This window comes from Mirounga angustirostris, unplaced genomic scaffold (genome assembly GCF_029215605.1).
Source record: "Mirounga angustirostris isolate CCGP_5_RB_7025 unplaced genomic scaffold, mMirAng1.0.hap1 SCAF_16, whole genome shotgun sequence".
Lineage (NCBI taxonomy): Eukaryota > Metazoa > Chordata > Mammalia > Carnivora > Phocidae > Mirounga > Mirounga angustirostris.
This window is the reverse complement of record NW_026991724.1, coordinates 54,909,530-54,933,719: the sequence shown is the minus strand read 5'-3', so window position 1 is coordinate 54,933,719 and position 24,190 is coordinate 54,909,530. Positions and strand designations below refer to the sequence as shown.

General features: G+C 41.2%; 1 protein-coding gene and 1 pseudogene across 1 annotated transcript; both read right to left on the bottom strand.

Annotated features, from left to right (window-relative positions):
* Window positions 1–3,706: 3,706 nt before the first annotated feature.
* Window positions 3,707–22,838, bottom strand: LOC123856094 (zinc finger protein 614). Its single transcript, XM_045892223.3, has 5 exons — window positions 22,584–22,838; window positions 11,621–11,838; window positions 6,102–6,228; window positions 5,735–5,830; window positions 3,707–5,397 (listed from the first exon to the last, which is right to left on the bottom strand). The coding sequence occupies exons 2-5, from the start codon at window positions 11,633–11,635 to the stop codon at window positions 3,878–3,880; spliced, it is 1,758 nt and encodes a 585-aa protein (XP_045748179.1). The 5' UTR covers window positions 11,636–11,838; window positions 22,584–22,838; the 3' UTR covers window positions 3,707–3,877.
* LOC123856279 (U4 spliceosomal RNA) lies at window positions 12,097–12,209 on the bottom strand (annotated as a pseudogene).
* Window positions 22,839–24,190: the final 1,352 nt, after the last annotated feature.

Below are 24,190 nucleotides of genomic sequence, written 5' to 3'. Positions count from 1 at the left end.
CATTTCCTCAAAAAATTAAAAATAAAACCACCATATGATCCACTAATTCTACTTGAACTTATCCAAAGGAAATGAAATCACTGTCTTAAAAAGACAGTTGCCCTCCCATGCTCATTGCAGCATTATTTACAATAGCCATGGCATCGAAACCAAAGTGTCCTCCTATACAAAATGAATGGATAAAGAAAATGTACACACAATTGAATATTATTCAGCCATAAAAAAGAAAATCCTGCTATTTATGACTCATGAATAGACCCTGAGGGTACTATGCTAAGTGAAATAAGTCAGAGAAAAACAAATACTGTATGATCTCACTTATATGTGGAATCTAAAAGAAAAAAAAAAAAACTAAACTGAGAGAGAAAAATTGGTGGTTGTGACAGGCAGGGTTGGGGGTGGGGTGTGGATGAAATACCTTAAGATGGTCAAAATGTACAAACTTCCAGTTATAAGATAAATAAGTCTAATTATAATAGTAATAATGCTGTGTTGAACATCATTGGCCATTAGGAAAATGCAAGTTAAGCTCAAGATTGTTTACTACTATATACCTAAGAGAATAGTTAATGTAAAATATAGTGACAATACCAACTGCTGGGGAGGATGGAGAGCAACTAAATCTCTCCTATGTTGCTGGTGGAATGGCTAAAAGAAATACACAGTTGACCCTTGAGCAACATGGGTTTGAACTGCATGAGTTCACTTATATGTGGATTTTTTTAGTGTAGTACTGTAAATGTATTTTCCCTTCCTTATGATTTTGTTAGGCTTTACAATTTTTTAAAACTCCAGTATAATTAACACAGAGTATATTAATTTCAGGTGTACAATATAGTGAGTCAATAATTCTATAAATTACTTAGTGCCAATCACTTTAAGTGTACTCCTAATCCCCCTTTTTTCCACCCATTCCCCCACCCACCTCCCCTCTGGTAACCACCAGATCATTCTCTGTATAGAGTCTGGGGGGACGCCCGGGTGGCTCAGTTGGTTGGGTGACTGCCTTCAGCTCGGGTCACGATCCTGGAGCCCCGGGATCGAGTCCCGCATCGGGCTCCCTGCTCGGCAGGGAGTCTGCTTCTCCCTCTAACCCTCCCCACTCTCGTGCTCTCTCTCTCATTCTCGCTCTCTTCAATAAATAAAATAAAATCTTTAAAAAGATTTTTAAAAAATCTTATTTTTTAAAAAAAAAGTAGTTTTTTTGTCTTTTTTCTTTGTTCATGTTTCTTAAATTCCACATGAGTGAAATCATATGGTATTTGTCTTCCTCAGAAGTCTTATTTTTTTTTTTTAAGATTTATTTATTTGAGAGAGAGCAAGCAAGCAGGGGGAGGGGCAGAGGGAGAGAATTTTTCAAGCAGACCTGGCACTGAGCTCAGATCCTGACGCGGGGCTCAATCCCACGACCCATGAGATCATGACCTAAGCCAAAACCGAGAGTCAGACGCTTAACTGACTTAGCCACCCGGGCGCCCCAGAAGTCTGATTTTCTTTTCCCTAGCTTACTTTAAGAATATAGTATATAACACGGGCGCCTGGTGGCTCAGTCGGTTGAGCGACTGCCTTCGGCTCAGGTCATGCATGATCCTGGAGTCCCTGGATCGAGTCCCGCATCGGGCTCCCTGCTCAGCAGGGAGTCTGCTTCTCCCTCTGACCCTCCCCCCTCTCATGCTCTCTATCTCATTCTCTCTCAAATAAATAAATAAAATCTTTAAAAAAAAAAAAGAATATAGTATATAACACATAATCAACTGTTTATGTTATTGGTAAGGCTTCCAGGCAACAGCAGGCTATTGGTAGTTAAGTTATACGTGGATTCTCAACTGCCTGGGCGTCAGTGCCCCTAACCCCCACGTTCTTCAAGTGTCAAATGCACTGAATACCAAGTGCTAGAGAGGATACAGAACAATATTTCATACACTGCTGGTGAGAATGTAAAAGAGCACAGCCATGATGGAAGAGAGTAGTTTCTTATAAGGCTAAATACAACTTACCATACATCCCAACAATCATCCACCTGAATATTTATTGTAGAGAAATGAAAATTTATGTTCACACAAAACCCTGTATGCAGATTTCATACCATCTTTACAAAAGCTGAAATGAGGAAATCTCTTCCAAGAATGAAGGGATAAACAAACTGGTCATCCAGTATGTGTATTACTCACTAATAAAAATAACCATCCATTAACTCACATAAGTCTTCAGAGCAATTTGCCAAATGACAAAAACATGAAAAGCTTACACACTTCCTACTAATAAAAAATTATAAATTTGTATATAGTCACTAATATAACTTTTATGGAAAAAAATAGAAAATTATATAAATAAATACAACCTATATATAAAATATATAAAATCCAGTTGTAAAAATGATTTTTGTAACATTCACGAAATTATACAATTATACTGATGGAAAACAGGTAAGTGGTTGCGAGAGGTAGGTTTGGATAAAGGGAATGAGCATAAAAAGGTATAATGAGGAAATCTGTGTTGATTACAGTATTACATGATGGTTGTGGTAGTGGTTACATGAATCTATATATGTAATAAAACTTCTTAGAATCACAACATAAAAAAAAAAAAAACATGAAAATCTAATGAAATCCAAATAAGGTTAAGGGCTTAGCTAACATACTACCAATGTCATTTTCCTGGATTCAGTAAGATGTGGCTTACATAAATGTTTTTACTGGGAGGCGTTAGGTAAAGGATACTAGGGAAGTCTCTGGACTATTTTGCAATTTCTTATAAGTTAAAATGATTTCAAATTAAACATTTTATAAAAATAACTTGGAAGGTGGTTTTATAAAATATTTGGTCATATTTATAAACTTAGTTAAGCAAGTACAAATACTTGTTATTTTATAAATTTAAAACATTCAGTTTCCTTTTAAACTACTTTAGTATGCTAAATTTACAATTAAGTTTAGAGCCAAAGAAAGGTAAAAAATCAATAATACAGAGTAGTCCTAGAATACTCCATAGAACACTCTGCACGGTGTATAACAATAAATATTAATCAGTGATGAGGAAAGCAGACTATACTTTTTAAAACTAAGGAATTACTGACAAGGCCACTAGAAAAGGGTTTCAAAGTATCATCTGAAAATGTACATCAGGTGAATTATCTGATGTATACTGAGGTCAGACTTGTAACATTTAAAAGCACTCTCACATTTACCACTTTCACAGGACTTCATAAGTTCTCTGATATTTGACTGCAGGTGCTCTACATTTAGTATGTTCATGAAGTTTTCATTTCTATATGATTTCCTGACAAAACGAGGCAGAATGTGTCACTGATATCCTGCCATATATATATATATATATATCGTCCTCTTAAAGTTTTTCTCCAGTGTGGACTCTGACCCTCACTGAGGTCTTCTTTCTGGGTAAAAGCTTTCCCGTGGTCATCATAAATTTTTTAAAAAATCGTATTTCTATGAACAATAGGCTCACTGATGATTTATGATGATCTCTGATAATAAAGTCTACCTTCCCCCTGAAGGCCTTTCTAGTTTCTGCATTCACAGAATTTATCTCAGTATACACTTTTCAGAGTATAATGAAGCTAGAAAGTTTTGCTCAAGGCATTTCCACATTGAATGTATCAAGAGTTTTCCCAACATGTTTTCACTGACAGAAAATATGAGGTAAGGATCACTGAAGGCACTACAACACATTCACCGTAGCCACCAGATTTACCTCCTAGACAAGTTTTTAATCTCCGCAGGACACACATCAACAGCCAGCAGTACCATGATTACATTCCAATCTGCTGGAAACACTGATGTTTAATGAAGTCTCGGTTGCCACAGAAGGCGTTTCCACAGTCATCACATTCATAGGGCTTCTGTTCTGCAGGAGTTCACTAATAAGTAATGAGCTGCGACTCTGTGTTAAAGGAATTTACAACTTGACTGAATCTACCCATTTCTCTTGTGTGCATTTTCTTATGTTTAACAAGGTTTGACAAGTGGGAGAAGGCTTTCTCACAATCGCTGCATCCATATGGTCTCTCGCCTGTATGAGTTCTTTGATGGACATTGAGTACTGACTTTGTGGTGAAGGCTTTTCCACATTCATTGCACTCATAGGGTTTCTCTCCCGTGTGAATTCTCTGATGGGTAATGAGACCGTATTTGTGAGAATAGGATTTTCCACACTCAGTACACACAAAGGGAGTCTTTCCTGTATGACATCTCTCATGTTGTATGAGGCATATCTTCTGGCTGAAGGCTTTACCACACTCATTGCATTCATAGGGTTTCTCTCCTGTGTGAGTCCGCTGATGTATAGTGAGGGTGCGCTTTGTGGTGAAGCCTTTTCCACATTCATTACATAAGTAAGATTTCTCTCCTGTGTGAGTTCGCTGATGTATAATGAGGGTGCGCTTTGTGGTGAAGCCTTTTCCACATTCACTGCACACGTAAGATTTTTCCCCAGTATGAGATCGCTGATGTACGATGAGATTACTCTTCACTGTGAAGCCTTTTCCACACTCGCTACATATATAGGGTTTCTCTCCAGTATGCGTTCGCTGATGTACAACAAGATAGCGCTTCATGGTGAAGCCTTTTCCGCATTCAGTGCATATATAGGGTTTCTCCCCTGTATGAGTTCGCTGATGCACAATGAGATTGCTCTTCACAGTGAAGCCTTTTCCACATTCACTGCACACATAAGGTTTCTCTCCACTATGAGTTCGCTGATGTGCAATCAGATAGCGTTTCATGGTGAAGCCTTTTCCACACTCACTGCATGTGTAGGATTTCTCTGCTGTTTGGGTTTGCTGAGGCAAAGTGAGACTGCTCTTCACACTAGAGCCTTTTCTGTATTCACTAGTTATACAGACTTTGTCTTGTGTATGAGTTTTCTGATGTTTAGCGAACATGGCATTTCTGGAGAAGGAATTCCCACATGGATCACACTCATGGGGTTTCTCACCTCTATGACCTCTCTCATGGTAAATAAGCCGAGACTTCCTGATGCAGGTTTTCTCACCTTCGATGCATGTGTGGGGTTTCTCTATTTTGAGAGTCCTCTGATGCTTAAAGTCTTGGAATTTAGTGCTGATATATTTTGCACTTTCAGGGAATTCAATTCCAGAATACAAATGTTCATGATTACCATGCAGAAAAGATTTTTCTTCTCCATTAAACTCAACAGCCTTCTTTGTTTCATATCCTCTCTTCTCGTTAACTAAACTCAAACTTGATTTCAAAGCTTTTCTACATAAATCAAACACATGATTTTGCGTTATGGCAAAATGTATTTTGCTCAAATGAACAGCATTTCTAAATGTACTCTGTTCCCCGTATTGTTGTGTGCTCTTCAGAAATCTGTGGTTTTGAGAGTGCTCTTGCAGATGACTATCAAGCTTCCCGAATCCTAGGGAAAAAAGGGAACAACAAATTCTCTCACAAGGATGGTATAGAATAAAAGTGTTTTAAAGATGATGTGGTGGGGGTGGCTCTTTATTGTTTTGACTATATAATTTTAAAAGAAAATTATAAAGATTTAAAATGAAATAAATATCAGATCCAAGAAGAGGTAAGGAGTATATTTAGAGCTAAATACGCACAAAAGAAAAAGAGTTCTTATCTGGGGAAAGGAATATGGGGAGGAGCTGATTAGGTATCCTCAGACACCCTCACAGCTGTGACACCTTCTCTTAAAGACTAGAATAAAACTTCTTCAGCCACTCCTCTTGCTGGTACTCACTCACCCAGATGGGTTCTATTCTGTATTTCATCCTCTGTTATCCATGGTTCATCTCTGTATTCCAACTTGGACAATGCATCTGGTTTGGTAGCCTGACACCCTGTTCGTGAGAAATGACAAAAGACTTAGATGCAGTGACTTGGGGTATAGTAAGTTGAGATGGGAAAATATTACATTTTAGAGACAAAGCGATTTCTCACATGCAAAGTAGTTAAAAGTTCTCTCTCAGGATAGAAAAGATTATACCCCTTTGTTTAGGGCCAAGATAAGGGACTCCTCGGAAGACCACAGTGATTGCAAAGCTTTGATCGAGTGATAGAGGAAAAGCCAGTGACTGAGCACCTCTAAGTGACATAGAAAGCTGTCCTCACCCACTGACACCAGGTTGCTATAGTTCTCCAACATCACGTCCCGGTACAGGTCCTTCTGGGCGGGGGCCAGGAGCTGCCACTCCTCCCAGGTGAAGTCCACGGCCACATCCTCCAGTGTCAGTGATTCCTGTAATAACACGGTCCTATTTAATATGATGTGAATTACTTTTGTTAATATGGAAGAAGCATGAGGGAGGCTGTCCTAATCACCATATAGCCTCATCTATATATACTTTTTTCTTTTTTTTTTTTTCTTTTTAAAGATTTTATTTATTTAACAGAGAGGTTGAGGGAGACAGCACAAGAAGGGGGAGCGGCAGGCAGAGAGAGAGAGAGAAGCAGGCCTCCTGCCAAGCAGGGAGCCCGATGTGGGGCTCCATCCCAGGACCCGGGGATCATGACCCAAGCCAAAGGCAGACACTCAACCAACTGAGCCCCCCTCCCCAGGTACCCCTATATATATTTTCTTATACACATTTTAGTAGAAATGAGGAGCCTAGGTGGCTCCGTTGGTGACTTCCATCTTGCTAACAGAATCTGTCCTTTCATGACTTTGATGAAACAAGTGGCATGTAGGGAAGGCCCATGTAGCAAGGAACTAATAAATAAGAATCTTACATGAGCAGACAGGTAGGAACTGAGGATCTCACTTGATCAGCCCTTCTGGAAATGAATCCCACCAACAACCCAGTAAGTGAGCTTAGAAGTGCATCCTTCCCCACCCGAGCCTCCAGATCAGATGCCACCCTGGCTTACACCTTGCTTACAGGCTCATGAGTGACTGTGAAACAAAGTACCCAGCAGCGATATGACAAAAAACAAATATTTGGCTTTTGGCCCCAGTTACTACAAGGAACTCCTAAAATGCTTAGGATCTCCACAGTGATGAGTGTCTTTTGTGTGCTAATGAGATGACTGGTAACCCAAGCCCTCACACAGCCACGGGATGGGGGCTGGTCACCAGGGAAACAAAACTACATGATTACAGGGTTGGAACTTAGCCCCACCTCCTGAGTTCAATCACCAATGTTCAATGATTTAATCAATCATACCTAAGCCATGAAACCTCCATAAAGCCCCCAAAACCACAGGTTCAGCAAACTTCCAAGTTGGTGAGCACATCATGCTGCTGGAAGGGTGGCACACCCCCATACTCTGTCCTGAGAAAGGGACCGTAGAAACCATGATTTAGAGCCCGTCAGTCAGTACAGGAGACCAAGACTTGAGATTGGAATCCCAAGTGGTGGCTTTCTTGCAGGTCTGCACTCTTAAACCTGTGTAATCTGATGCTAACTGCAGGTAGTCAGTGTCAGAGAGTCCAATGTCAATCTGGAGAGGTGGTGTTGAAAGAGATCACATATTTGGTGTCAGGAGGAAAAAACCTCGTTTGGTATCAAAAGTATTGTGGGTAAAAACAAGACAGACTAGGTAAGCCATGCTTGCTTGCCCGCCTGGAAGGAGTCTCCAGGTAACACAGTCGGAATTGGCTACAAATCAGAGGTTCCCACAATCTTCTCCTTGGATTCAACAACCTTCTCCTTGGATTCAGTCATTTGCTAGAACAGCTCAAAGAACTCAGAGAAACACTTACTTACATTTACTGGTTTATTATATAGTAAAGGACATTATAAAGGATACAAATGAACCAGATGAAGAGGTACCTCGTGCAAGGTCTGGAAGGTCCTGAACCCACAAGCTTCTGTCCCTGTGGAGTTGGGGTATGCTACACCCTCCGAGCATGTAGATGTGTTCACCAATCCAGAAACTCTCCGAACCCTGTACTTTCGGGATTTTATGGGGACTTCATTTCATGGACATGATCTAATAATCGATTACTAATTCATTATCCAGTCCTTCTCCCCACTCTGGAGGATGGGGGCAGGGCTGCAAGTTCCAAGCTTCTAATCATGACTTGATCTTTCTAGAGACCAGCCCCCACAGAAGACATCCAGGGGCCCACACCAAGAGTCACTTAATTAGAACAAAAGACGGTCCTATCACCCAGAAAATTCCAAGGGATTTAGGAGCTCTGTGACAGACACTCCTATCACCAAGGAAATTATAAGAGTTTTAGAAAACTCTGTGTCAGGAACCAGGGTAAAAGACTAAATATTAGCAGGAACCAGGGTAAAAGACTATGTATTAGGCAGATATATATGTGTATGTTATTATGCCACAACACCAACAGATAATGAATATAAGACATAAGCTTTTAAAGAAAGAACTTATGGAAGAATAGAAGAAAATATGGAATGTTTATGGCACAAGTAAAAAACAAAGAAAAGGCTAACAAATTTTAATTTGAATCAAAAATAAAACTTTTGCATGGAAAAAGATATTAAGAAAAGCGAAAAGACAAGATTCTAGAAAAATAACTAACATATAAAAGATCAATATATCACAAGATAAACAATTACAAATCAGTAAGACAAAAAATAATTTTTTTTTTAAAAGATTTTATTTATTTGAGAGAGAGAATGAGATAGAGACAGAGAGAGCATGAGATGGGGGAGGGTCAGAGGGAGAAGCAGACTCCCTGCCAAGCAGGCAGCCCGATGTGGGACTCGATCCCGGGACTCCAGGATCATGACCTGAGCTGAAGGCAGTCGCTTAACCAACTGAGCCACTCAGGCGCCCGACAAAAAACAATTTTTAAAATGAGCCAAGAATGAAGACCACATATCACAGAAGAAATAATCCAAAAAAGCAACAAAGGGACAAGAATCTGAACCTCACAAGTGATTGGGAAAATGCAAAATAAAATAAGGCAAAAGAATATTGGTTCATACAGACCGTGGAAAATATGCAATTTGATAACATAATAACAAGTGTTGGCAAGCTGAGGAGCACTGGATGTTCTTACATAACGCTTTCTATCAACCAGGCACTCTTCTAGATGCTTTGTCTAGATTAATTCATTTTATTTTATTTTTTAAAGATTTTATTTATTTGAGAGAGAGAATGAGATTGAGAGAGCATAAGAGGGGGAGGGTCAGAGGGAGAAGCAGACTCCCTGCCGAGCAGGGAGCCCGATGCGGGACTCGATCCCAGGACTCCAGGATCATGACCTGAACCGCAATTTAGACCCTACCTTATGATGTAAGTGCCATTGTCATTAACCCCATTCTACACATGAGAAAAGGGGCGTGATGGCTAACTGAAGAATGCAGTCACATGGCTGGCAACTGGCTGCAAAACCTACACTTTTAAACATGATACCACACTGACCATGAGCTGGAACATCAAAATGTGAAATGACCACACCCCACAGTTGATTTCTCTGTAGCTACTCTGAACAAACACTGATACAATTTCATGAAAAGCCATTAACAAGGCAGTTCATTCTCATGGTTTGTAATAACAAAAATATCTAACTATTCATCAATAAGTGAATTATTTAATTATTACTCACACAACATCTGAAGTTCATCGTGTCAGGTGAAAAAGAAGAAAGTTGGCTTATAGGTCCAACAGGAAGAGAATGCCAACACACTTAAAAGAGTTTGGAGGATGTACATGAAAATAACTGTGGCTCACTCTGGAGAGGTGATTCATACATGAGTGTAAGGGTCAAGGAGTATTTTTTTTTTTTTAAAGATTTTATTTATTTATTCATGAGAGAGAGAGAGAGAGGCAGAGGGAGAAGCAGGCTCCCTGCAGAGCAGGGAGCCCAATATGGGACTCGATCCCAGGACCCTGGTATCATGACCTGAGCTGAAGGCAGACGCTTAACCGACTGAGCCACCCAGGTGTCCCAAGGGTCAAGGAGTATTAAGCTGCTATCAACGAAGTCTGTACTATTTCACACTAACTCTATTAAATTCAGAGTGAACCTCTGAACATATGTGTTACTGTGTTATTTATCACTTCAAAAATCAAATATTTTGTTCCCATCAAACTCCAAAGATTTTTGTTTCTTTGTTTTTTGAGTATGACTATGAACTCATGGACTTTTTTTCTTTTTTTTTAAAGAGAGAGTGTGCGTGTGCTTGAGCCAAGGGCGGGGGAGGGTAGAAGGAGAGGGAGAGAGAGAATGTTAAGCAGGCTCCCACTCAGCACAGAGCCTGACACAGGGCTCAATCTCACGATCCTGAGATCATGACCTTAGCCAAAATCAAGAGTTGGATGCTTAACCGACTGAGCCACCCAGGCGCCCCGAACTCATGGACTTTTCCATAGCTGCACAGCTACTATGCTTCAGTCCAGTGCAGTCATCTTTCTTTTAGATGCTCAACTGGTACTAGGCCTGTGGTACTTCAACTAATAGCAAGCCCCTTATAGTTATGTGTGTTGTTTGGAGTATTGTTCCATTCATATAAAGCATGATAGATATATACATTTAGGTATGTAAATGCACAAACAGATACATATAAGAAGTATGCACTACCAGGTATTTGTTAATGCTACACCAGGGGATTAAGAGGCACTCTCTTACCATGAGTCACCTGTGTACATAAGAGAAAAAAGGTAAAAACAAAATAAAATAAAAACACAAATAGGGGGGCGCCTGGGTGGCTCAGTTGGTTAAGCGACTGCCTTCAGCTCAGGTCATGATCCCAGGGTCCTGGGATCGAGTCCCGCATCGGGCTCCCTGCTCTGCGGGGAGCCTGCTTCTCCCTCTGCCACTCCCCCTGCTTGTGTTTCCTCTCTCGCTGTGTCTCTCTCTGTCAAGTAAATAAATAAAATCTTAAAAAAAAAAAAAAAAAAACACAAATAGGAAGGTAATTTAAACACAAGGAAAAATACCCCACTTTCTCAGATGGAGTGAAAGTTTTAAATCAAACCCCATGGATGCCAACAACCCAAACCCTTAATAGAGAAAAACACTTTCTCAACTACTACTACTGCCAAATCTGTACTCAAACACCACTTCAACTACCTGTTCATGGGGGACCATTTGAAAGTCATACAATCTTCATTTTCCTACGCCATTTCAGTGGTTTTATTCCAGACTGCCATAAAGTTGGGTCCCTGGATCACCAGACTATGGTGCCCTGAAGAACTGTACCCACTGACCTCTGCTTGACATATTCCCAGAGGAGGACCTCTGTAAGAGACAGCTATAGAAATCTGCTTTCCCACTTACCAGAAGGCTGCAGGTGAGAATACACCTCACTGATGCCCTCCAAGGAAATCCACCAAAGAAATTTCAGGAGACCTAAGTGGCATAAACTACTGAATCCCCCAAGAAACTGGTCTGCCTTCCCCACAGAGTCCGTGCACATCACATAGCTTTTCATGTCTCTTTGGTTATGATGTTTGTTAGAGATATCAGACTCAAAGTGACAGCTACCGAAACCCACAGGATGCACCAGTCACACACTGTGTTCCAATGTTAATCCTTCAGGATGACCCCTCTGAGTAATATATTCCTGATTTCACTTTGCTCTGCTTTTGAATTTAGAATCTAAGTTAATTTCTCCCCAGAATCCAATTATACTAAAAGGTTGAACTGATTTTTCTCAGGTCACCACAAATCTGTCAGAAAGCATAGGAAAAACGTAACAAACAAAAATCACCTGGTCCTTGCTCATTTTCTTCCGTGCTCACAAAACAGTAACATGGATTCTTTCTTTCGTCTCTTCTGCATCTGCCACAAAGTTCTTAGAGACAGAAAGCTTGGTGTCTGCTTGAAGTTGTCCCTAGAAATAATGATATCCAAGTCCAAGTACCTTTTTTTTCTTCCTTCATTCCTTCACTTGATCACTCTTGCTCTTGGGGACCTGGGACCTGTGGGCTGAAGAGCAAACTGAATTTGAGTATACTTTTCCTCTGGGCCTAGGTGTTATCACTGCTGCTATGCACTTACCTTAGAGGACCTCAATATTTCCAACTGTTCCGAGGCTTTCACACTCTAGGGCAGTAAAGCAGGGTTCTAAATGAGTGAAAGGTATGCCTTTCCTCTGAAGAAGAAGTGGCATGGGTATTAAAGGGGAGGTGGGAAAGCAAAGGCAGCAGAGCATGATGCCTCAGAGGCAGGTGGATTATCAAGCACATCCATTTACGACATATGGGAGGTTCCAAAGATCTGGACATTGTGTCTTTAATTAGTAATAATCGCGCCTCGGATAAACCTCATCAGCTACAATACTGCCACTGCGCAAAGCTTAGACACTGTGTCTTTAAAAAGCATGTGTGGGGTGCCTGGGTAGCTCAGTCGTTAAGCGTCTGCCTTCGGCTCAGGTCATGATCCCAGGGTCCTGGGATCAAGACCCGCATCGGGCTCCCTGCTCGGCAGGAAGCCTGCTTCTCCCTCTCCCACTCCCCCTGCTCGTGTTCCCTCTCTCGCTGTGTCTCTGTCAGATAAATAAATAAAATCTTAAAAAATAAAATAAAATAAAAAGCATGTATGCTCATGCACTGCTTTGGAAGTCTTTATATGCTCCATGGGTACACACACTTCAGTGTGAAGACTAATGTCCCAAGCAAATCATAAGGACTGTCTTATCCACTTGATGCACTAAATGATTAACCTTGCCCAACAGAGGTTTGGCTTTTGCCCTTAGTTTCTAGGAGGAAACGTCTAAGTTCTTGGAATATCCTGCCTGATAAAAGTGTCTCTGCTCACCTGGGAGGCTTGGGCAATGCAAGGCAGTCTATTCTAATAAAGTGATTTATGGTGAAGGGCCTTGGACCACGTGGTATCAGCCGGGCCTCTGCAGGGGCTGGAGGAGACTAAGGTCAGCCATACAGGCAGTCAGTCATGTCTGTGTTCATTAACTCCAATAAAAACTCTGGCGCCAAGGCTTATATGGGTTTTCTCTGGTTGGCAATAATGATAGAAAAGGTATACAAATGAGGAAGCTAAATTATAAATCTATATACACCTAATGGCAGAATCACAAAATACAAACAAAAACTGAATTAAAGAGAGAAATAGAAAATTCAACAATAATAGGTGAAAGTTTCAAAATCCCACTGTCAATAATTAAAAAAAAAAAAGAAAAAAGAAAAGAAAACCAGCAGAGATACTTAGGACTTCAACACCATAATCAACTGACAGTTATTTGATGCCATACTCAACAGGAACAAAATATGCATTTTCTTCAAAGGTACATGAAACGTTCTCCAGGAAAGACCGTAATTTAAGATAGAAGACAAATGTCAATAAATTTAAAATATATTTTCCAGCCACAACAGAATTGAATTAGATATCTGCTTCAGAATGAAATTCAGGAAATACACAAATATTTGGAAATTAATTAGCACATTTCTGAGTAACCATGGATTAAAAATAAGTATTACTTAGATGAAATGGATAAACGCCTGGAAAGAGACAAATAACAAAACTGACAGAAGAACAGTTCCAAAAAACCCAAATAGACATATAAAAAGAAACTGAATTAGTAATTAAAAACTGTCTCACAGGGGCGCCTGGGTAGCTCAGTTGGTTAAGCGATCAGGTCTTGATCTCCTAGACCCACTTTGCGCTCCATGCTGGGCATGGAGCCTACTTAAGAAACAAAAACAAAACAAAAGTCTCACAAAGAAAAGCTTAGGCCCAGATGTATTCCTTCTATGATGTCACTATCACCAAAATACCAAAGCCAAAGGCATCACAGAAGAAGAAAATTACAGACCAATCTCTTTCATGAATATAGGTGAAAAATTGTTAACATATTACCAAAACAATAAGCGAAATAAGTCAATCAGAGAAAGACAAATACAGTATGATTTCACCCATATGTGGAATTTAAGAAAACAAAATGGATGAACACATGGGGGGGGGGGCGCCTGGGTGGCTCAGTTGTTAAGCATCTGCCTTCGGCTCAGGTCATGATCCTGGGGTCCTGGGATCGAGCCCTGCATCGGGCTCCCAGCTCAGCGGGAAGCCTGCTTCTCCCTCTCCCACTCCCCCTGCTTGTGTTCCCTCTCTCGCTGTCTCTGTCAAATAAATAAATAAAATCTTAAAAAAAAAACAACAACACATGAGAGGGCAAAAAAAAGAGAGAGGGTAACAAATCATGAGAGACTCAACTAGAGAACAGTTGATGGAGGGAGGAGGGTGGGGGATGGGACAGATAGGTGATGGGTATCAAGGAGGGCACTTGTTATGATGAGCACTGGGTGTTATATGTAAAGGATGAATCATTGAACTCTACTCCTGAAACCAATATTGAACTGTATGTCAACAAACTAGAATTTAAAGGGAAAAAAACACATATTAGCAAAACAAATCTAGGATAACATAAAAAAATCTAGGATTACAGACAGTGACTAAGGGGGATTTAGCCCAGGAATGCCAATTTGGTTGGCTGGGTGGCTCAGCTGGTTAAGCGTCCAACTCTTAATTTCAGCTCAGGTTGTGATCTCAGGGTTGTGAGATCAAGTCCTGCGTGGGGCTCCATGCTGGGTGTGGAGCCCGCTTAAGAGTCTCTTTCTCCCTCTCCCTTTGTCCCTCCCCCACCCCTCGCACACATGGGTGCTCTCTCTCAAAAAAAAGATAATAAATTTCAATGTAACAGCTAGAAATATAAACTATCTCAAGAGAATGAGAAGACAAGCTACAGACTAGATAAAATATTTGCAACAGACATATATGATAAACATCCAAAATACACAAAGAACTCTTAAAACACAGTAAGAAAAGACAACCCAATTAAAAAATGGGCAAAAGCCCCAAACTGACACCTCACCAAGGAAGATACACAGATAGCAAATAAGCATATGAAAGGCTGCTCAACATCATATATAATGAGGGAATTACAAATTAAAATACAACTATGAGATACCATTACACACCTATTAGAATAGCCAAAATTCAAAACACTGACACCACCAAATGCTGGCAAGGATGTGCAGCAAAAGGAACTCTCATTTATTGCTGGTGGGAATGCAAAATGATTCAACCACTTTAGAAGATAGTTTGGCAGCTTCTTACAAAACTAACATACTCTTACCATATGATCCAACACTTCCCTTGTTATTTGACAAAAGGAGCTGAAACCTGATAATGGAGGTTTATAGCAGCTTTATCCATCCAGAGAATGGAATATTATTCAGCACTAAAAAGAAATGAGCTATCAAGCCATGAAAAGAAAAGGAGGAAACTTAAATGCATATTATTAAGTGAAAGAAGCCAATTGGAAAAGGCTACATATTGTAGGACTCCAACCATATGACAGTCTGGAAAAGGCAAAACTAAGGAGACAGAAAAAAGATCAGTGGTAGCTAGGAGTTGGGGAGAGGAAAGATAAATAGGCAGAAACCAGAGGAGTTTTAGAACAGTGAAACCAACCTGTAACATACTAAATGAGGACACATATCATTATACATTGTCAAAACCCACAGAATGAACAATACCAAGAGAGAACCCTACACCAATGTAAGTTATACACTTTGGGTGATAACATGTCGATATGGTAATTGTAACAAACACACCACTCTGGTGCAGGATGTTGACAGTGAGGAAGGTTGCATGTGTAGGGGAGTAGGGTATACACAAGCAGTCTCTGCACACTTCCCGCTCAATGTTGCTGGGAATTTAAAACTGCTCTAAAAAACAAAGTCATCATCTACATCTACATCTATACACACATACATATACACACACTATTTTGCAGAAAACATAGGAGACATTTCTCATGACTGTGGCTTAGGCAAAGAATTCTTAGACATGTCACTAAACCAGTGAACCATAAAAGAACTGATAATTGGACTTGTACTAAATTTTGCACATCAAAAGACTTTATAAAGCAAAAGGAAAAAGTAAGCTATATTTGGGGAGAAAATATTTGCAAATCATATATCTGATAAAGGACTACTATGTAGAATATACAAATAACGTAAAAAACTTAATAATTTGGAAGGCAAACAACTCACTTAGAGAATGAGAAAAGACTTAAATAGACATTACACTACAGAAGACATATTAATGTCTATTATAGCACATGAAAAGATGATCAACATTATTTGTCACTGGGGAAATTAAGATGATGATGAAATTCTACTATACACCAACAAGAATGACTATAATCAAAAAGACTAATAATTCCAAATGTTGATGAGAATGTGGAGAAACTGAAACTCTCATACACTGATGGCAGAAATGTAAACTCGTACACGCACTTTGAAAACTTTGTAAAACGTTAAACATATACTTGCCCTACGAGCCAACCATTCTGCTCAGGGGAACTTAACAAAGAGAAATGAACATTTCCAGTTTGTACCTGAATGTATAGAGCAATTCTCATAATAGTCTCAAACTGAAAACAATTCCAACAACTGTGACTTGATAAATAAAAGGCATAATATACATCCAATGGATCATTCAGGAATAATGCCGAAGAGAAGAGAGTATTTCCCAACTCACTCTATTAGGCCATTTAGTTTTTAAAAATACAATTTACAATACTATCAAAACATGTGAAATACTACTGGACCACTTTCTTACACCATACACAAAAATAAATTCAAAATGGATGAAAGACCTAAATGTGAGACAAGAAACCATCAAAATCCTAGAGAAGAACACAGGCAGCGACCTCTTTGACATTGGCCGTAGCAACTTACTAGACATGTCTCTGGAGGCAAGGGAAACAAAAGCAAAAATGACTATTGGGACTTCATCAAGATAAAAAGGTTCTACCATTGGGACGCCTGGGTGGCTCAGTCGTTAAGTGTCTGCCTTCGGCTCAGGTCATGATCCCAGGGTCCTGGGATCGAGTCCCACATCAGGCTCCGTGCTCAGTGAGGAGCCTGCTTCTCCCTCTCCCTCTGCTGCTCCCCCTGCTTGTGCTCTCTCTGACAAATAAATAAAAATCTTAAAAAAAAAAAAAAAAAAAGGTTCTACCAAGGGGCGCCTGGGTGGCTCAGTCGTTAAGCGTCTGCCTTCGGCTCAGGTCATGATCCCAGGGTCCTGAGATCGAGTTCCACATCAGGCTCCCTGCTCAGCGAGAGTGTGCTTCTCCCTCTCCCACTCCCCCCGCTTGTGTTCCTGTTCTCACTCTCTCTGTCAAATAAATAAATAAAATCTTAAAAAAAAAAAAATAGGTTCTATCCAGCAAAGGAAACAATCAACAAAAACTAAAAAGCAGCCTATGGAATGGGAGAAGATATTTGCAAATGACATATCTGATAAAGGGTTAGTATCCAAAATCTATAAAGAACTTATCAAACTCAACACCCAAAAAAACAAATAATCCAGTTAAGAAATGGGCAGAAGAGGGGAGGGTATGTGCTATGGTGAGCGTTGTGAATTGTGTAAGACTGATCAATCACAGACCTGTACCCCTGAAACAAATAATACATCATATGTTAATTTTAAAAAATAAATTAATGAAAAACTTAATTAAAAAAATTTTTTTAATTAAAAAAAAATGGGCAGAAGACATGAATAGACATTTTTCCAAAGAAGACCTACAAATGACTAACAGACACATGAAAGGATGCTCAATATCATTATCAGGGAAATACAAATCAAAACTACAATGACAGGGGCGCCTGGGTGGCTCAGTTGGTTAAGTGACTGCCTTCGGCTCAGGTCATGATCCTGGAGTCCCGGGATCGAGTCCCGCATCGGGCTCCCTGCTCAGCAGCGAGTCTGCTTCTCCCTCTGACCCTCCCCCCTCTCATGTACTCTCTCTCTCTCTCATTCTCGCTCTCTCAAATAAATAAATAAATCTTTAAAAAAAAAAAAACAAACTACAATGACATATTACCTCATACCCGTCAGAATGGCTAAAATTAACAACACAGGAAACAACACATTTTGGCAAGGAGGCGGAGAAAGGGGAACTCTCTTACACTGTTCGTGGGAATGCAAATTGGTGCAGCCACTCTGGAGAACAGTTTGGAGGTTCCTCAAAAAATCAAAAATAGAACCACCCTACAACCCAGCAATTGCACTATTAGGTATTTACCCAAAGGATACAAAAATACTGATTCAAGGGACACATGCACCCCAATATTAACAGCAGTGTTATCAACAATAGCCAAATTATGGAAAGAGCCCAAATGTCCATCGACTGATGAATGGATAAAGATGTGGTGTGGAGTATTACTCAGCCATCAAAAAGAATGAAATCCTGCTTTTTGCAATGATGTGGATGGAGCTAGAGTATATTATGCTAACTGAAACAAGTCAGAGGAAGACAAATACTGTATGGTTTCACTCATGTGTAATTTAAGAAACAAAACAGATGAACACAGGAGAAGGGAGGGGAAGAGAGGGAGGCAAACCCTAAGAGACTCTTTTAACTATAGAGAATAGGGGTGCCTGGGTGGCTCAGTCGTTAAGCGTCTGCCTTTGGCTCAGGTCATGATCCCAGGGTCCTGGGATCGGGCCCGACATTGGGCTCCCTGCTCGGCGGGAAGCCTGCTTCTCCTTCTCCCACTCCCCCTGCTTGTGTTCGCTCTCTCGCTGTCAAAACAAATAAATAAAATCTTAAAAACAAAACAAAACAGAACTATAGAGAACAAACTGAAGGTTGATGGAAGGGGGTAAGTGGGGGATGGGCTCAATGAATGACTGGTATTGAGGGCACTTGTGATTAGCACTAGATGTTAATATATTATATAAGTGATGAATCACTAAATTCTACTCCTGCAACCAATATTACACTATATGTTAACTAACCAGATTTTAAATAAAAACTTGAAACAAAAAAATAAATAAGTAAATAAAATGATGATAAAAGAAAAGGTGAAAATGACTTTAAAAATGTGAAATACTTATGGAAAAAGATTACCAAAAATTTAAAACACCTTTTGAAAACTGTATCACAGAAATTTTTTAAGACTTAAATAAATGGAAAGATACACTTTGTCCATGTCAGAAAATGGACCATTTTTTGAAATGAACCAAATAGACCATTCTCCAGATTTGGTCTAGAGTCACAAATCTCAATCATAATTCCAGGAGGCTTTTCTGTATAAACTGACAACCTGATTCTTAAATTCACATAGAAATGCAAAAGGTCTAGAAAAACTAAAACAACTGTAAAAAAGAACAAGGCTGGGGTGCATGAGTGGCTCAGTTGGTTGACCATCCAACTCTTGGGTTTCGGCTCAGGTCGTGAACTCGGGGTCCTGGGATTGAACCCGGTGTCTCGTTCCACACTCAGCTTGGAGTCAGCCTGAGATATTCTCTCTTCCTCTCCTTTTGCCCCTCCCCCTGCTCTCTAAAATAAATATATAAATAAAATCTTAAGAGAAAAAAAAAAGAACAGGGTTGGTGAGTTTGCACTACCTGATTATAAGAATTTTTATCAAAACCGAGTAATCAAGACAGGGTAGTATTCGTGTCAGAATAGACATTTTTTATTTTTATTTTTATTTTTTAAATTTTTTGGGAATATTTTTAAAATAGAAGAAATGGGGGCACCTGGGTGGCTCAGTTGGTTAAGCGACTGCCTTTGGCTCAGGTCATGATCCTGGAGTCCTGGGATCGAGTCCCACATCAGGCTCCCTGCTCGGCAGGGAGTCTGCTTCTCCCTCTGACCCTCCCCACTCTCATGCTCTCTCTATCTCATTCTCTCTCTCAAATAAATAAATAAAATCTAAAAAAAAAGAAAAGTTCATGTCCTGTACTTCATAAAAACTAAATCCTTCTGCTCTTCAAAACACATCGTTAAGAGAATGTTGAAAGGCAAGCCAAAGACTGGGAGAAAATCTTTGCAAAGCATATAACTGGTAAAGGAAAGTCTTGTATCCAGAATGTATAATGAATTCTCAAAAATTAACAAGAAAAGACAACAGAAAAGCATAAAAGACTTGGACAATTACTTCACCAAGGAAGATATATGGATGGCAAATAAGCACATGACAAGATATTTAACATCATTAGCCATAATTAGGTAAATACAAATTAAAACCACAAGGTACTGCTCCACACCCATTAGAATACCTAAAATCAAAAAGAATGACAATACAAAGTGTTGGCAAAAACATGGAGACACAGAACAATTATCCGCTTCTCTTGTGACTACAGAGTGCAGCCACCTGGGGAAACAGTTCAGCAGTTTCTAAAGAAGTTAAACATAACACCTACCATATGATTTAGCCATTCAACTCCTAGAGATTTACCCAAGAGAAAGAAAAACATAAACATAAATATAGACTTGAACATGAGTGGGGTTTTTTTTGAGAGCTTTATTTGTAAGAGCTAAAAATTGGAAAAACAATTGCCTGTTAACAGGTGAATTAATAAACTCTACAGAATGAACTGATAAGCCCACATGGAATACAAAGCAACAAAAAGGAGAAAAAGGAACTACTGATACACACAAGAATGTTATCTTGAAATACTAATGCTGAATCAAATTGTAATAAAAACGAGTATATCCTCTGAGAGTCCATTTCAATAAAACTTAAATACATAAACTAACCTACAGGACAGTGGTTGCTTGGGGAGGGAAGGGGAAATATGAGAGGGATGGATTAAAAACGGGCACAAAGAAAATTCAGTGGTGAGGGGTATGTTCATGATTTTCATGGTGGTAACACTTTCATGAGTACATATGTCAAATTTACCAATTGGTATGATTGATTTAAATATCTGTAGCTTATTGTGTGTCAATTTTACCTCGATAAATCACTTGGAAAAAAGGGGAAAACCTAGTGATAATTATAATGTAGCCCAAAATATAATGCTAATGAAAAAAGGCAACAACAAAAGACTATATATATGATTCTGTTTATATGAAATGCCTAGAAACTGCAAATTAATAGATTCTAGAAGATAATCAGGGTGGTGTGTGGCTGGGGGTAGGAGTGGACACTGAGTGCACAGAGGGCCAAGAAAACTTTTCCAGGTGATGGAAATCTTTTAAACTTGGATTGTCTTGAAACTGGATTGTACTCATGGTTGCACAATTCTAGAAACTCAGTTAAAAATCACTGAAATGGGGGCGCCTGGGTGGCTCAGTCGTTAAGCGTCTGCCTTCAGCTCAGGTCATGATCCCAGGGTCCTGGGATCGAGCCCCCCATCGGGCTCCCTGCTTGGCGGGAAGCCTGCTTCTCCCTCTCCCACTCCCCCTGCTTGTGTTCCCTCTCTCGCTGTGTCTCTCTCTGTCAAAGAAATAAATAAAATCTTAAAAAAAAAAAAAATCACTGAAATGTAGGGATGCCTGAGTGGCTCAGTAGGTTAAACATCTGCCTTTGGCTCAGATCATGATCCCAGGGTCCTGGGATCAAGCCCCGCATCGGGCTCCCTGCTCAGCGGGGAGCCTGCTTCTCCCTCTGCCTGCAGCTCCTGGATTGTGCTCTCTCTCACACAAATAAATAAATAAATAAATAAATAAATAAATAAATAAATAAATAAAATCTTTTTAAAAAATCACTGACATGTAAATACTTACACCTGGTGAATTTTTATGGTATGTAAATTAAACCTCAGTAAAACTAAAATTATAATTGAATATTTTATTATTACTTAAATTAATATGTTTGACTCAGACACCATGGTCTGGTTCACCAACCTGTATTGGTATTTATTGCAATGATTAAAAATGTATAAATATCATCTCCTATGCAAATACGTTGAGGATGAGAAATTACATGACACAATTAATTTTTCCTTATGTTTATACAGATGATCCTAAACGTGGGGGGGGAAAAAAAGGTTCTCACTATGGAACAGAATGTAGAGTAAAGGAGATGCATTCACTTATAATGACCCTAAAAGGAAATATCCAAAAGTATAGTAAACTTGAAGGCAATCAAAACAAAAGCTACATCTTTAATAGTCAATATATCACCAGCTCACTCCGAACACACTTAATTTTGTGGGGACAGTGAGAAGAGTGGTGATGCTGGGAGACAAAGTTTTCAGTACGGTCCGTGAGGACGGACTGGAAGGAGCGAACTGCGTTTGGACTAATTGGATTAAATGCAAGCGCCTGCCTTCGGCTCGGGTCATGGTCCCGGGGTCCTGGGATCGAGCCCCGCGTCGGGCTCCCTGCTCAGCAGGAGGCCTGCTTCTCCCTCTCCCACTCCCCCTGCTTGCGTTCCCTCTCTCGCTGTGTCTCTCTCTGTCAAATAAATAAATAAATCTTTAAAAAAAAAAAAACTGGATTAAATGCAGCCTTTAGGTCTGTTCCCGGCATTCAAGGTTTGAGCCTGAACCTCCCGATTTTCTAGGGGCCCTGGACCTCCTCGCACACTGACAGCACCCACCAGGCGTCTCCGGGAGTGAGCCCTCTATTAACGCCACACTAACCCACAAACAAGCCCCAACAACCAACAGGGACGTCTCCAACCCACGGAAGCCGGACGAGACGGGCGCTCACGGGTATACCTTCCACCCCACTTCTCAACCGCCGGGTCCCACAGGCCGAGCGACCCACGTGGACCTCACCCCCTAACAGAGTCGGCCTCTCGGTCGAGATTTCTTCAGACTCGAAATCACTGACTCCCAGGGCCCCCCCTCCCCTCAGATTCCTCAGGGACTGAATCCGAATAAAATCCCAACTGCGGTTCCTCACACAGGCTCCCGTTTCACGGGCCCCACAGGCCGAGAGCTAAACCGAGAACCCGACTCACCCGAACCCGAACCTCTGCAGACGCCGCTGGCAGCGACGCAAAGCCACCCATTTCCGGAGCCACTTCTCTCGGAGCGCCCCTCCTCGCGGTACCTAGCGACTCGGAACCGCCCGGCCAGCGACTCCCGCGAGGACCTGGGAGCGTTACGGGATTTCGGAGCTCGGGCGGCGGGCTCCGCTCTACGACCCGACGGCCACGCCCACCCCGGCCGTTCTGATGGGAGGGGCCGTCCTGGCTGTGTGGGGAGGTCGGACCCGGTACTGGCCACCTCAGTGTTGCGAGGGGTGGTCAACAAAGCCGTGCCACCTGGGCGGGACTTCAGCGGTCGGTGTCTACCTAAGGCCACCGAGCACATTTATCCGCCGAGGGAAGAGAGGTGGCGACGCCCTCTGTGCCCTGCCGAGCGCAGACGTCAGGCTGGAGCACCGTGGGCGCGGCCATCTTAGAGGAGGGCAGGTGTCCGTACGGCTGGGATGGGCTCAGGCCAAGGCCGGCTTGGGGAAAGAAGAAGCGGAGACGTCGCTGCAGAGGCAGCCGTCACAGAGTGGACAGGAGCAGTGGTCGCCTAACGCCTTAGGTTTAGGGAGAGGGTGGCTGTGTGTGGAGTGGGTAAGGCCCCTGTCGTTTAGAAGGAAGACCGCCAGGGCGCCTGGGTGGCTCAGTTGGTTGAGCGACTGCCTTCGGCTCGGGTCGTGATCCTGGAGTCCCGGGATCGAGTCCCGCGTCGGGCTCCCTGCTCGGCGGGGAGCCTGCTTCTCCCTCTGACCCTCCCCCCTCTCATGCTCTCTCTCTATCTCATTCTCTCTCAAATAAATAAATAAAATCTTTATTAAAAAAAAAAAGAAAGAAGGGGCGCCTGGGTGGCTCAGTCGGTTGAGCGACTGCCTTCGGCTCAGGTCATGATCCTGGAGTCCTGGGATCGAGTCCCGCATCGGGCTCCCTGCTCGGCGGGGAGCCTGCTTCTCCCTCTGACCCTCCCCCCTCTCATGTGCTCTCTCTCTCATTCTCTCTGTCAAATAAATAAATAAAAAAAAATAAAATAAAATAGAAGGAAGACCGCCATAGAAGGGGTGAAGCCAATAGGGTGGAGCTTCGTAAAGAAATGCTAATCCCCCCGTGGGAGTGGGTACACAGCTACTATCTCCAGTGGAGAAGGGATGGAGTGAAGGTGGAATGTATGTTTTCCTTCCAAAAATAAATTAAGATGACCCTGTGATTTTGGAGAATATGAAATTACGAGATAATTTATTTTATTTTTTTTTAAAGATTTTATTTATTTATTTGAAAGAGAGAGAATGAGAGAGAGCACATGAGAGGGGGGAGGGTCAGAGGGAGAAGCAGGCTCCCCGCTGAGCAGGGAGCCCGATGCGGGACTCGATCCAGGGACTCGATCCAGGGACTCCAGGATCACGACCTGAGCCGAAGGCAGTCGCTCAACCAACTGAGTCACCCAGGCGCCCCACGAGATAATTTATTATACTTTGCATAGTTCCCAAATTTTTAAGAGAGAGCACACTTTAAAATTTTATTATTATTTAGGCGTGGGAGGAGGTTTAATCTTAGAGGATTTAAGTAGCTACTCCCTTTTTAGAAGGCAACCTCAGTCA

Bases quoted from the DNA above. Each gene is read 5' to 3' on its own strand.
- LOC123856094 (XM_045892223.3), bottom strand. The intron at 5,831-6,101 runs GTGAGGACAGCT...TCTCACGAACAG, and splicing joins TAGCAACCTGGTGTCAGTGG to GGTGTCAGGCTACCAAACCA. The intron at 5,398-5,734 runs GTGAGTGAGTAC...TTTTTTCCCTAG, and splicing joins ACAGAATAGAACCCATCTGG to GATTCGGGAAGCTTGATAGT.